Source organism: Triplophysa rosa, linkage group LG16 (assembly GCF_024868665.1).
Source record: "Triplophysa rosa linkage group LG16, Trosa_1v2, whole genome shotgun sequence".
Classification (NCBI taxonomy): Eukaryota; Metazoa; Chordata; class Actinopteri; order Cypriniformes; family Nemacheilidae; genus Triplophysa; species Triplophysa rosa.
In genome coordinates this window covers 22,591,893-22,604,166 of record NC_079905.1, presented here as the reverse complement: position 1 = coordinate 22,604,166, position 12,274 = coordinate 22,591,893, and the positions used below count along the sequence as shown (strand labels likewise).

Here is a 12,274-nt window from a genome sequence, read left to right as displayed (position 1 = left end):
TGGAAATTGTGATACCGGTTTGAAATATGTATCTGATGGTACGTATTTTGTGGCGCTGCAAAAAGTGTACAGAGGTATGTATTTCCTATGAGACTTTCGAGATATTGTTGGTACTGAACATGAGAATGTTTTGAGGAAAAGTCGGTCATTTCTAATTGCATATATTGTGAAGTATATTGAAAGAGATGAGGTAGGGGAACTTGAGGACCAAGGTAGGCTATGTCTTTCCTACTTAAAGAGTAATTGCATTGATTGGTATGGTGTGCAAACCCAAACAAAATGGATAATATAATAATTCACATGAAGAACAGCAAAAGTACAAAAGTTTCAAAGGAAATTGCTGAAAGGATGAAAAATGGTGAGTAAACAGCCGAACTGTGCCATTTTTTTAACTTTATAATTACAAGTCTTTTATTAAATCTTTTTTTCTCCAAATCAAAAGTTCCTTTCCGTGAAAATAAATCTGCATTGTTTCTGCATTAACTTTTATAAAAAAATTCACAAAAATCCAATGTCTCATTCAAGTAAAACAATTGAATGGGGGGGGATCACATTATGAAATCTTTTTTTGCTGTAATACACTCTGGCCATAATTATAATTATTACCCACGTGTAAAATATCTCTGAAGTATATTCCCATTGATATATACATTTTCTTAGCACACCAAGGTGACTATAAACTTGATGTTGTCCAGTTATGACTTCTTGTTGCACAGGAGGAAAAATATTAAGTAACACAAAGCCCAAACCCCCTTAATCATTCATCACAAAAGGTAAAACCAAGGAATAAAGTTCTGATGTGCTCAAAAGATTGTTGAGCTATACAAAATAAAAAAAAGTGCTCCATGTCCACAGGTAAATATACCGCGGATCTTCATTGTTGTGGACCTACTTTTATAGGACCTGGGGCCTGATGAAAAAACGAGGAGTATGCACAAAATGGGCATAGAATTGTGCGTACGCTGTTTTCCGGATTTATTAAAAAAAACTTATCGTAAATATGTGCGCATATATATGTCGTGTGAAGGCATTTCACAACATTATGAAAAATACCAATGTACTGTATTTGAAGAATGGGCTACAACTTACAGAGAATGGTAAGAGTTGCATGTTTTCTTTTTAAAATACGCACAGTCAGACAATTGTAGGTTACACCGCAAAATGTCACGACTGAGAAACACTCGGATTCAATTGCGGGGTAAATAGGGTTTTATTGAGTGAAGACACACAGATGTGCACTAAGAGAGTTCATCAAGGGCAAGATCAGCGGAAGATTCAGACCGTCCAGGCTGACTTCAAGGCCAACTGGGAGACCCAGCGTATGGCAGCGTCAGCAGAGGAGTGGAGTCGGACGGCAGCAGAGGATCACCACGGCCCCAGTGATGGTCGGAGGTCGGCATCAACCCCGGTGAGAGCGGCGGGAGCAGAGCTGGCAATGAGTGCGTCGAAACCGCCCCTCCAGTAGAACCGGTGTTCTGCCAATTTATGCATCCATCAAATTTTGCTACCTCCATACAAAACAGGACTAACCCCTCCTCCAACCCAATCACAACACGAGGGTAGCACAAATTTATGGGTAGCATAAATTGGCAGAACACCGGCCGCCTGTGGCCGGTGTTGTGCCGAAAACACACTCCCTGCCAGAATCGCACTGCCTTTGCGTGCGCGCGCGTGACGTCACTCGATACCACCGCTGGTTTACAAAGGCGATTCTGGTCTGTAACTCGCGTTTTTCAGATCGTTGCGAAAATGTCACATTCTTAGACAATGTAAGCAATACAGTAATATTTATGTGATGCATTTATGTGGGCATTCAGGTAAAGTAATCCAACACGACACGACTATAATAAGAGTCACGACAAGCTTAACTTCCCTTAACTTTTCCCATTCATTCTCTATGGTAGTGCTTAACACTACGGATGCTATATATTTTTGGCCACACGTAAATTTCATGGCACTGTTTCTTCTCTTCCGTGGCGGGGCATTTAAGTGTCGGAACAGTCATCTGTCAGTCATTCACTGTGTGGAGGAGAGGAGACCCGTTTTACAATCGGAGAATGCGATCGGAGAGAGATGTTTTTACTCCAAAAATAAAAGCAATAAACTGATGAACCAAGCAGGTAATGCTGTTATATTTTATTGGAGTGTTTTTGCTTGTAAAGTTGAAAGTTTATTTCTTTCTTCGTCGATCTCTTAATATGTAACTTAATCAAATGAAATGTTGTTGACCCTAACTAAAATTGACCATGGTTTTACTACAGTTTAAATTGAAAACATGGTTAATTTTCGTAAGGGGAGAAAGGTTGCAATACAGTATATGATACTTATTATGTAATCTAGCGATCTATCTTACATTATCTGTCTATTGATCTATTTCCATACTTGAAATACCCTAATGAAAATAGACCATGGCTTACTACAGTTTTAAAAACATGGTTACTGTGGTAAAACGATGGTTACCACAAAATATCCATGATTTTTAAAACCTTGTTTTTTTAAAAAGTAATATTAATCAGTAACGTTACCAAAAAAACGTTTACTACACTTGTAACTTACCACAAAAACACGGATAATTTTCGTAAGGGTATCTATCTATCTATCTATCTATCTATCTATCTATCTATCTATCTATCTATCTATCTATCTATCTATCTATCTATCTATCTATCTCATACATATGAGTAGTTGACAAATAAGTGTGTATGTGTCCTATTAATATGTATTATGTTTTCTAAATCTTGCTATGTCACACCATAGGAGTAGGACATGTATGGATTATTTGTAAACTACCCATACACACACACACACACACACACAACACACACGCACGCGCCGCACACACACACACACACACACACACACCACACACACACACACCACACACACACACACACACACACACACACACACACAGGCTTTGGTTGACTATCCCCGTGGGGACAGTCCATAGGCGTAATGTTTTTATACTGTACAAACTGTATATTCTATCCCCTATCCCTAAACCTAAAGATCATAGAACACTTTTTGCATTTGTAGATTTGTAAAAAATATTGTTCTGTACAATCTATAAGCTTTTGTGCCCATGAGGACCTCAATTTTGGTCCCCACAGTGACACGAGTCCACATGTGTTGGTGTGTATTCAGGTTTAGGTCCCCACCGGGATATACAAACATGAACACACACACACACACACACACACACACAACAAGGACAAACGAACAGTGCTAGCCTCGGGTCCCGACAGCCAAAATATATCTGTTTGTACAAAAATCGCTAAAAGATGTTCACCTTATCAGCAAAACTGGTATAGTATATAAACATTAGTTGTTTTAAAACAACTGAAATAATATTTGGCCAGTGAAAAAGAATGAGATCACTATTCTGAAATCTTTATCTGAGAACTTTTCAAAGGATATTTTGGTATATTTATTTGAAAATGTAACAATGATACTGGATGATCTTGAGCAATGTAATATGTATGGCACAAATGGCATTTATATCTCATATTTTCTTAATGTCTTGTAGGCCTACTTTTGACTGCGTTAAACACGATGTCACGTGGATTGGATTATGCATGGAAATGATATGCAGGTGAGGTTATGCATAGTTAAACTAGAGAAACGATGCAGATAGATTTTCACAGTATACTTTGCTCATACTATTTACCAAAAGTGGTTATAATTTTGTCCCCAACTGTATATGCATATGAGACCAACCATATAAAAAACAAAACACATACCCACATTCAGCTTTTTATTGAATGAAATTTGACTCTGAAATACAGTACATACAACATAGGAACACAATATGAATACAAACATCAGAATTTTGATATATGTGTCACCTGATCTATAACTTCCTATAGTGAAGGAGACAGTGCATAATATTTTCTATAGCGGACAGCACAGACAACAGAGAACCTATAGACTGTACAATACATTATAAGTGCTGTAGATAAATGGCTTTTATGGCCCTTGGATATTTTATTTAGAGTAGGTGTTGTTACTTAGCTTACATCTTTGTGGTTATATGTGCATTAATGACATTTGTTTGTGAGTGTATGTTGCATGTGTGTTTGTTTTGTGATAGTTTGTATATTGTTTATGATTTTGGGCATTAAGGAACTGTCCTTTTCTCATTTATTTGTTCCGTCTATCCTGGAAATCAAGGCTTGAATGAAGCTGGCCGGAATTTCATCTCAGCGAAGGGAATAGAGAAATCTTTGCCTTTCCACTCAGTCCAAATCACTCCCTGAGAGACAAAAACATGCATGATAACGCACCTTATCATCATTTTATGACTAACTACATACAACACAGCGAAAACGTAATTGTGTAGTGTACTAAACAAATCCACAGTCGATCTACTTCAATGAAGGAAGGCAGATATTTCTAAAATCGCTGGAAAAAATCACAATTAAACAGCATATTTCCTATCAATAATTAAACTTGACATGAACTGTACCATAACTTTGGTTTGCTAAGCTTTAATTGCGCTAAAAATCACCTTTTTCGAGGTCGCTTCATATAACGTGCATGTGCACAGGCTGGCAAGTGCCTCACGAGAGCCCCACCCCAGAGAATGCTCAGTCAATACTGATTGACGATTGGCTCGTTTCACTGGAAGGCGGGACTTGAGCGCTGTATTCCTCCCCATTCATTGTAACGGTAGTGGCGCATCTTGTTAATATTAAAATCTTTGGTAAAAGGGAGCTCTCTGCAGTTAGGCTAGCTCTGAGTGAGTGACACCACTGTTTGGAGGGGTAAACGCAGACCTTCTTGAGAACCTTGTGTGCATTCGTTATGCCAAGAGGTTAAACTATTGCCCACATGGGTGAAGTGTGTGTGAGGCTGGTATAAGTGATTACAACATTCAAATGAAACCTAGATCTAGCTGCTGTGGCAAACGTTATGGCATACTGTGTACACGTGCAGAGAAAATGCGGTTGGTATACTTTTTAAATAAATAAAAGCGATATAATTAATTGATGAAAATGTTTTTTAAACTGTGATCACATTGAATACAAATAAATTAGAAGTAAAACTACATATTTTGCGAGTCACTCATATCCTAAAAGCGCGGGTTAAGGAGTGCAATAGATTACAGTAACACCGTGTCCTAACCAAACGCGATTGGACGCGGCGACACGCGATAAAAGGTATCTTCCATGTTAATCAGAGATTTTGTCCTAACCATTTGCGACAGCACTGTGGGACGAACGGCAGCCAGTTTCTATTTTAGAAACGGTTTCTATTTCTACGACTTCGCAGCTGACAGCTCCGCCCACACAACGATCTCATTCGATGCAAATTCTGCACCTCATGAAAATGAATCGCCAAACATGCATGAGGACAGGCTATATACGTTTGATTACATACGTTTAGATTCTGAAATTATAGCATAGCGTCCGGTGAGGCATCACTGGAGTCATGAGAACAGGACGCACCTCTCTTCAGCTGCAGCGCTGATTGGCTATGTTTTGTGATTGATTGTCACGCCACGCCCCTTCTTTGCATTCGGTATGGACAGACAAATTGCTTATGGCAGGAATCTCATAGCATTACATTTGGTTAGGATGCAGTGTAATAGTTACTTTTGTGCTGGTAACCAATAATTTAGAAATTTTATAAAATGGACATACTGTAAGTACATTTTTAAGACATTTTAAGACTTTGGGGCAGTTCCCCGAACAGGGATTAGACTGTCTAAGACTAAAAAAATGTAAGAGCTGTCCAAACTGAAAACAACTTGCACTGACATACTGCGACTTAAAATATATGCCTTTGTGTTGTCTCAAAATGCACACAAATAATGTTTTTAGTAAGGCATGTTTGTTAAAACTACTTAAATTTCCTAGTCCTGGTTTAAACTAATCGCAGTCTGGGAAACCACCCTTTATGTTTTACTGATTTGAACAACAAAACATACATTTTAAATCTACAATCGGGTGAAAATTTAGAAGAGTTTAGATGAGAGTACAAGTCAACAGCTTGTATAGCCGGCGGTGGGCCTGGCAGCAGCAGTCGGGTCGGGAAGATCCGGTAAAAGTAATAAAAGTAATAAAAGATACACCCATGTATTTAGGGCACTAAGGACACTGGACCATCACAACCTTTTTACCGGAATACCCGACAAAAATTTCAAGAAGCATAATCGGTCATTATCGAATACTAAAAGACATATAAATTGAATACAGCATAGAGGCAGATGCGGTATTCTGCTTCCCTCATAGATTGTTTCAGTGCAGTTTTCGTGTTGCATATAGAGATACTGATTTAATTATAAATGGAGTAGGTGGCCAATAGGGAATATGCAGCAACCATTGTTGATATATTGATCTATTTAGGAAAACAAGGACATTCACTGAGAGGGAACGATTAGGGAGAAACTTAAGAAAACCATGGGAACTTTTTGGAGCTGTGCAACTGGTATGCCAGACATGACAGGCAGTGGCGGCCGGTCAATAGGGGGCGCTGGGGCGCCGCCCCCTTAAAGTTATCCAGAGAAGAAAGCTACTTTAATATGTATATATATATATCGCAAATTAATAACGTAATAAAATAATTTAGTCGTACTATTCCACCGTTAGTCATATTATCATTTATTAAAAAATCAAAAAATCAAAATTGTATTTTGTTCATACGTGTGCGGGGCGCCGGACAAACGAGTGTGTATGTAGGCACGAACATTTTTGAAAAGCATGTGATTTGAGGCTGAGCTCTAATTGGCTTGTTTCAAATCGTCCTTGGGGCGCAGCACTCTGCGCCCCAAACCCTCCCACTTTTGTTGTAAGCGAATCAATATTGTTTTTATATTTTTGGCCTCATTTGATTGGACCGTTCTTAACGCCTCTCATTACCGCTCAGCAGATTGTCATTTGACTGACAGGTACTGATTAACGTGGAAGCAAGCGAAATTATCTCGAGATGAAAGAAAATTCGGTTTTATCTTTACAAGAATACCCGTTCCAAAGGCGTTCAGATGAAGAAAAAAAACGGATCAAGGAGCTTGGACCAGATCGACCCAACTTGCAAATTCAGCAGCAGTCAAGTGATCGCGGTCGATCTTACACTCGGTGCTTTTCCGGCACTTCTTATGGAAAACGGAGTTGGCTAGCTGGATGCGATGTAAGTCATGCCTTTTATTGTTTTCCCTGTTTGCTGTTTCAAAGTCTTGGCACCGAAACGTTGTGGACAACAACAGGGGTTTGCGATTTAAAACATCTCTCTGATAAGTGCAAGCGACATGAAAGTAGCCGCAGCCATCTTGACAACGCTATGAGGCTCCAGTTTTTTGGGAAGCTTAGCATTGCTGAACAGCTAGATGAAGGCTACAGGATTGGCATTAGAAGGCACAATGAAGAGGTCACAAAAAATCGACACATCCTGTCTAGAATAATAGACTGTGTAAAATTTTGTGGCGCATTTGAGCTGGCTTTGCGTGGCCACAATTAGAGCGAGAGCTCAGATAACCCCGGGATATTCCGTGGCTTGGTCGACTTTGTTGCTTCTCTTGATGGAGTTTTGAAAGAGCACCTCGAGAATGCCTCTGTGTTTAAGGGAACTTCGAAAACCGTGCAGAACGAGCTGTTGGACTGTATGTTGTCTGTTATGAGGGAACACATAATCCAAGAAGCACAAAACAGCGATTTTCTATCAATCCAGGCCGACGAGACCACCGATATTGCCACACAGTGCCAACTTGTGCTTGTGCTGCGCTACATTGATGGCAAAAGCAACGTACAGGAGAGGTTTTTTGCTTTTATTCATCTGCATTCAACTACAGCTGATTCCATCGCTACAGCACTAAAAGAGCATCTTACTGTCATCCTTCCAGAAGATCAGAAGAGTAAACTCATCTCCCAAGCGTATGATGGAGCCAGCGTGATGAGAGGTGCCACTGCAGGTGTTCAAAGGAAGATTCAAGATGTGTACCCAAATGCCCATTACATCCACTGCTATGCTCATCAGCTCAATCTAATAATGCAAAAGGCCACTTCTCACATACCCAAAGTTAGAATTTTTTTTCTAACCTTGGAGGATTTGCCAGCTTTTTTTCAAGATCACCCAAGCGCACAGATGTTCTTGATAAAGTAGTTGCCCATAGACTACCAACATCAAGCAGTGTTAGATGGAACTTCCACAGCCGTGCCATCAATACAGTGTTTGAGCACAGAGAGGGCCTCATTCGCTGTTTTGAAACTATTCGAGACTCAGGTGACTTTGACCCTGTTACCACCAGAGAGGCAGGAGGCTTTGCCATGCTGCTGGAGGATCAGGATTTTAATTTTTTTCTGCAACTTTTCCACAACATCATGCCACACGTGGACATCCTCTATGCCAAACTCCAGAAGAAGGACATAGATTCAGTCCACATTAAGGGGAGCATCCAGCAGTTCCAGCAGGACATACAGAAGATCAGGTAGCAGCTGTATTCCTTCTTTTGAATTTGTTATCATTATTATTGTTATTAGTCATACATTTTCTTAATCCTTTGCAGAAATTCTCTCCATTCTCTGGTTAACCAAAGCAGTGAAGGAGCTTCTCAACCAAAGAGGCGGCGGTTGCTTAGTCCAGACGTCCATGAACGGATTGCAACAGAGGTAAGTTTATTGTAGTCCTTGTTACTCTGCAGTTTTTCATAGAAAAGCTATCAAAGGAAGCTATCAAAAAGAAAGTAAATATTAACAACAAGTTAAACGGCATGGTTTCATTTACCCTCTTTGGGTACTAAATGTGTTCTCATGTCTTTGAGTTTATAAATTTTTTGCTTAAATATTGTAGCAAAGAGTAGATCCTTTGATATTGGGCTTTATTCAACTTTATGAAACTATACTACATTTATTTGCAATGCATATTTTACTACAAGTCAATCTATTTAACCATTTTCATGGTCTTTAAATAGTGATCTATTTAGATTTGTTATTCTTAGGTTTCCTCTAGTGGTGTGCCCTTTTTATCTGATTGATATGAAAATGGCTGATAATAAAAAAATGCTATTAGCGCCCTAAGCATCAGAAGTTCATGAAACTTGGCATGTTTGTCTAGTCCATATGTATGAAGTTTGGATAAATCAGGGATTCAAACACTGAAACTGGTCTCCGTCTCTCTATGACTTACAACTGATCATGTTGCAGTTGAAATTGACATTTTGTCATCACTACATCATTTTTGTTTTTGTCCTTCACTCTGTAGGTCTGTGACACCATACTCCAACACACCATGGAACGGTTCTGCTTCACAAGCCACCTCGTTAGTGCCACCCTGCTGCAAGCAGACAGGTTTGAACAGTACACAGTGGCGTTTCCTGAAGATGCACTAAGTAGGACTTTGAAGGCCTATCCAGTGCTCAATGGGAGTAAGCTAAAAACAGAGCTTAGTCTCATCTACTGCTAGGAAGAGTTCAGAACCTGTTGTGGTGCTGTGGACCTACTGCAGCTGTTTAAGGAGAACAATCTTGAAGAAGTCTTTTCAGAGACTGTCACTCTCCTAAAGATCCTCATCACCACACCCATGACCACAGCAGAGGCTGAGAGGTGTTTCTCAACTTTGAAAAGAGTTAAGACTTTTCTGAGAAATAGCATGACCCAGGAGAGACTAAATGCATTGGCCATGCTGTCAATGGAGAAGAGAATGGTGACTGAGATCATTGACTTTAACCAGAAGGTCATTGAGAAATTTGAGAGCAAAATTTATTTTCAAATAGTGTTAATGGCCAATGATTAGGTAACTATAGTGTGTTGTGTTTTTTTTTTAATGATTACCTTGATTACTTCATAACTGATAATAAACCCACATTCAATTCAAATTCACTGATTCATAGTACATTTATTTGCATGTATTAACATTGACTGTAATAATGATACATCACCTGATTAATGGCTATTTATAGTCCTGCATTACTGACAGTTGTTGTTGTTTGCGCCCCCCCAAATATTTTTAGCACCAGCCTCCACTGATGACAGGGCTTTTTCTGCTAGAATAAATGCCCCGTTAAATGAGCCCTGACACACACAAAAGTTTTCGTAAAAGTCTTCCTTTGGTCTGCTCCTTTTCTTGCCCATTTCAAAGGGTAACACTGTCACCCTGACGGTGGGGGACAGCTTCTCCAAGGTGGCCAATTTTGATCTTCCCAAGTCTGCCATGAGGTTTTTACTGACAGGCCAATTGGCTGTCCATAGCTGCAAGCCTGATCAAACTCATGTGCTTGTTACTTTCTAGTAATCCTGAAGATCTTAATCAAGTTTTTCAGGCATGTTTTATCAAAGTTGAAGCTAAACTTTGTAGGAGAGTGGACTTGCGGCCCAGAGTACCGAATTTGTGACACAGAGCATGCTTTCTTCTGCCGAGCATCAGGCAATATGTTGTGAACTGAGTATGACCTCACTTCGCTGCCTGTCTCAGCTACTGGAATGTCTCCCGTACTATGTTCCTTTGGCTTTCAACTTCCTTTGTTTACCTTACAGGAACCCGATGCTGTTGTCTGCCCAAGCTTTTGTCTAATGTTGCAGATGCACCTGAAGAACAGCCAGAGAGGCCTTGATCCAGACAAGTAGATGGACCAAAGCAGCAGCTGACCAGCGTTGGACCTAATATGTACCATATTGGATAACGGAGGTCCTCCCTCGTTTGGTTTCATACTGAAGGTCTGGAAGCTTTTGCCACTTTCTTTGGCCAAGGCCTGTCCAAGAGGCCATATGACTGACAGGTAAAGCAACCAATCATGTTTCGTTTTGTGCCGTGTCATGTTTAGAGGCATAGAAATGTCCCCGCAGTAACAGACCGGTGTACATTCACGAATATGTCAAAAGTTAACATCAACACCAATGATTATAAGTTTATGCCGTCAACCTCTCATACTCTTAAGAATTAAGCATTTGGTCGATTGTGATGAATTCTTATAGCAACCATTGTAAACACGACAGCTTACTTCTTAGATCAGAGCTTTGTGTTGTTTCCAGGCGGACCATTAAAGAACGTGACATGCACGTCTCCCAGAAATCCTGTGAAATTCAACCAATCAGATGACAACTTCGAACGTGCTGAAGTGTTTCCATGAAAGTGTTCCTTATGCATCAGACATTTAGCCAACGGTCCGTATGGTTTAGTCATATTTCTCAAGTCAAATCTGTTTTTTGTTGATTCCCAATCCCTGTGTTTCACTCCCCCCATTGTTCCCTTATGAATTTGTGTTGCCAGTGGAATTGTTCTGTCTTTTCAGTTTGTTCTTTGTCTTGTTTTTGTTTCTTTTTCTTTTTACCCCTTTCCCACTCGCTGCTTTTTGCCCCCAGCTTTGCTCCCTGGACTACTTGGCTTCATCTCTCACCACCCTTCATTATCTCTCTTTTTCTTCACATTTACAGATGTTCACTCTCATGTCTCTTCCCTCTCTGGTCCAGGAAGCACTGGCTCCACTTGCCCTGCTGAGATGCTTATTCTGTTTACCATCAGCTGCCCTCCTAGTTTGACCTGAACTGTTTTGTTTTGGAGTTATTCCAAGTTGTTGGTTAATTTTTAAGTTTGTCTTTGGAAACTGCTATTAAAACCTCCCCTATAGTTTGCGACACTTCCCATCAAAAACAAACAGAGTTGAACAATATACAGTTGCTTGCTTGTCTATATAGTTTGGATATATTTCTTAACAACATTATTTTAAGCAATACAGTATACCACAAATATTTGTTTTTTATTGATTTGCAATGCAAACTTCTCCTGAATGTTTTGTTTGAGCAATATCAAAAGTATAACTAATTTGCATAATTACAGTGCAGTATTTTAAATGACAGAAGGATCAGAACCACAACTACAATACAAACAGCATATACAATCCTTAAAGGTGCAGTGAACTAGGACCACAATTTTGATCCAAGCTTTTGTTATATAAGAGGGAATCGTATTCAAGCGAACATCCTGTAAGTGTCAGACCTGAAAACGCCCTTGTTACTGAAATAACAACTGTTATTGACACAAGGCTCAGCGAACGCCAGGTTCTGGAATGCACCTAACATAGATAGGTTGAACACTGCCTCCACAGAAGAATATCAACGCCTTCTTCTCTAGCCCCGCCCACTGGTTCGCGCATGACAGTACTGAACACAAGCTGCACAGAACCCGATAGAGCGAGTGTAAGCATCATGCCGTTAAAGATCGCAAAATATTGTGCAGTGCCTGGTTGTGGAAGAACACAGTCGCTTCCTTCGGATTCCGACAGTAGGAATGTGTGGTTGAAGTTCATTTTTAAAGACGTTCCAGCTCACGTGGGGAAAACATTGAG

The 12,274-nt window shown here is 39.9% G+C and overlaps 1 protein-coding gene across 1 annotated transcript in view; it reads right to left on the bottom strand.

Moving 5' to 3' along the window:
• Positions 1-3,745: 3,745 nt before the first annotated feature.
• The window catches only part of LOC130566714 (tenascin), a 54,307-nt gene continuing 45,778 nt past the window's right edge, over positions 3,746-12,274 (bottom strand). The window contains exon 18 of the mRNA XM_057354407.1: positions 3,746-4,252. Coding sequence (XP_057210390.1) covers positions 4,166-4,252 — 87 coding nt within the window. The 3' untranslated portion in view covers positions 3,746-4,165. The remainder of the gene's footprint in view (positions 4,253-12,274) is intronic.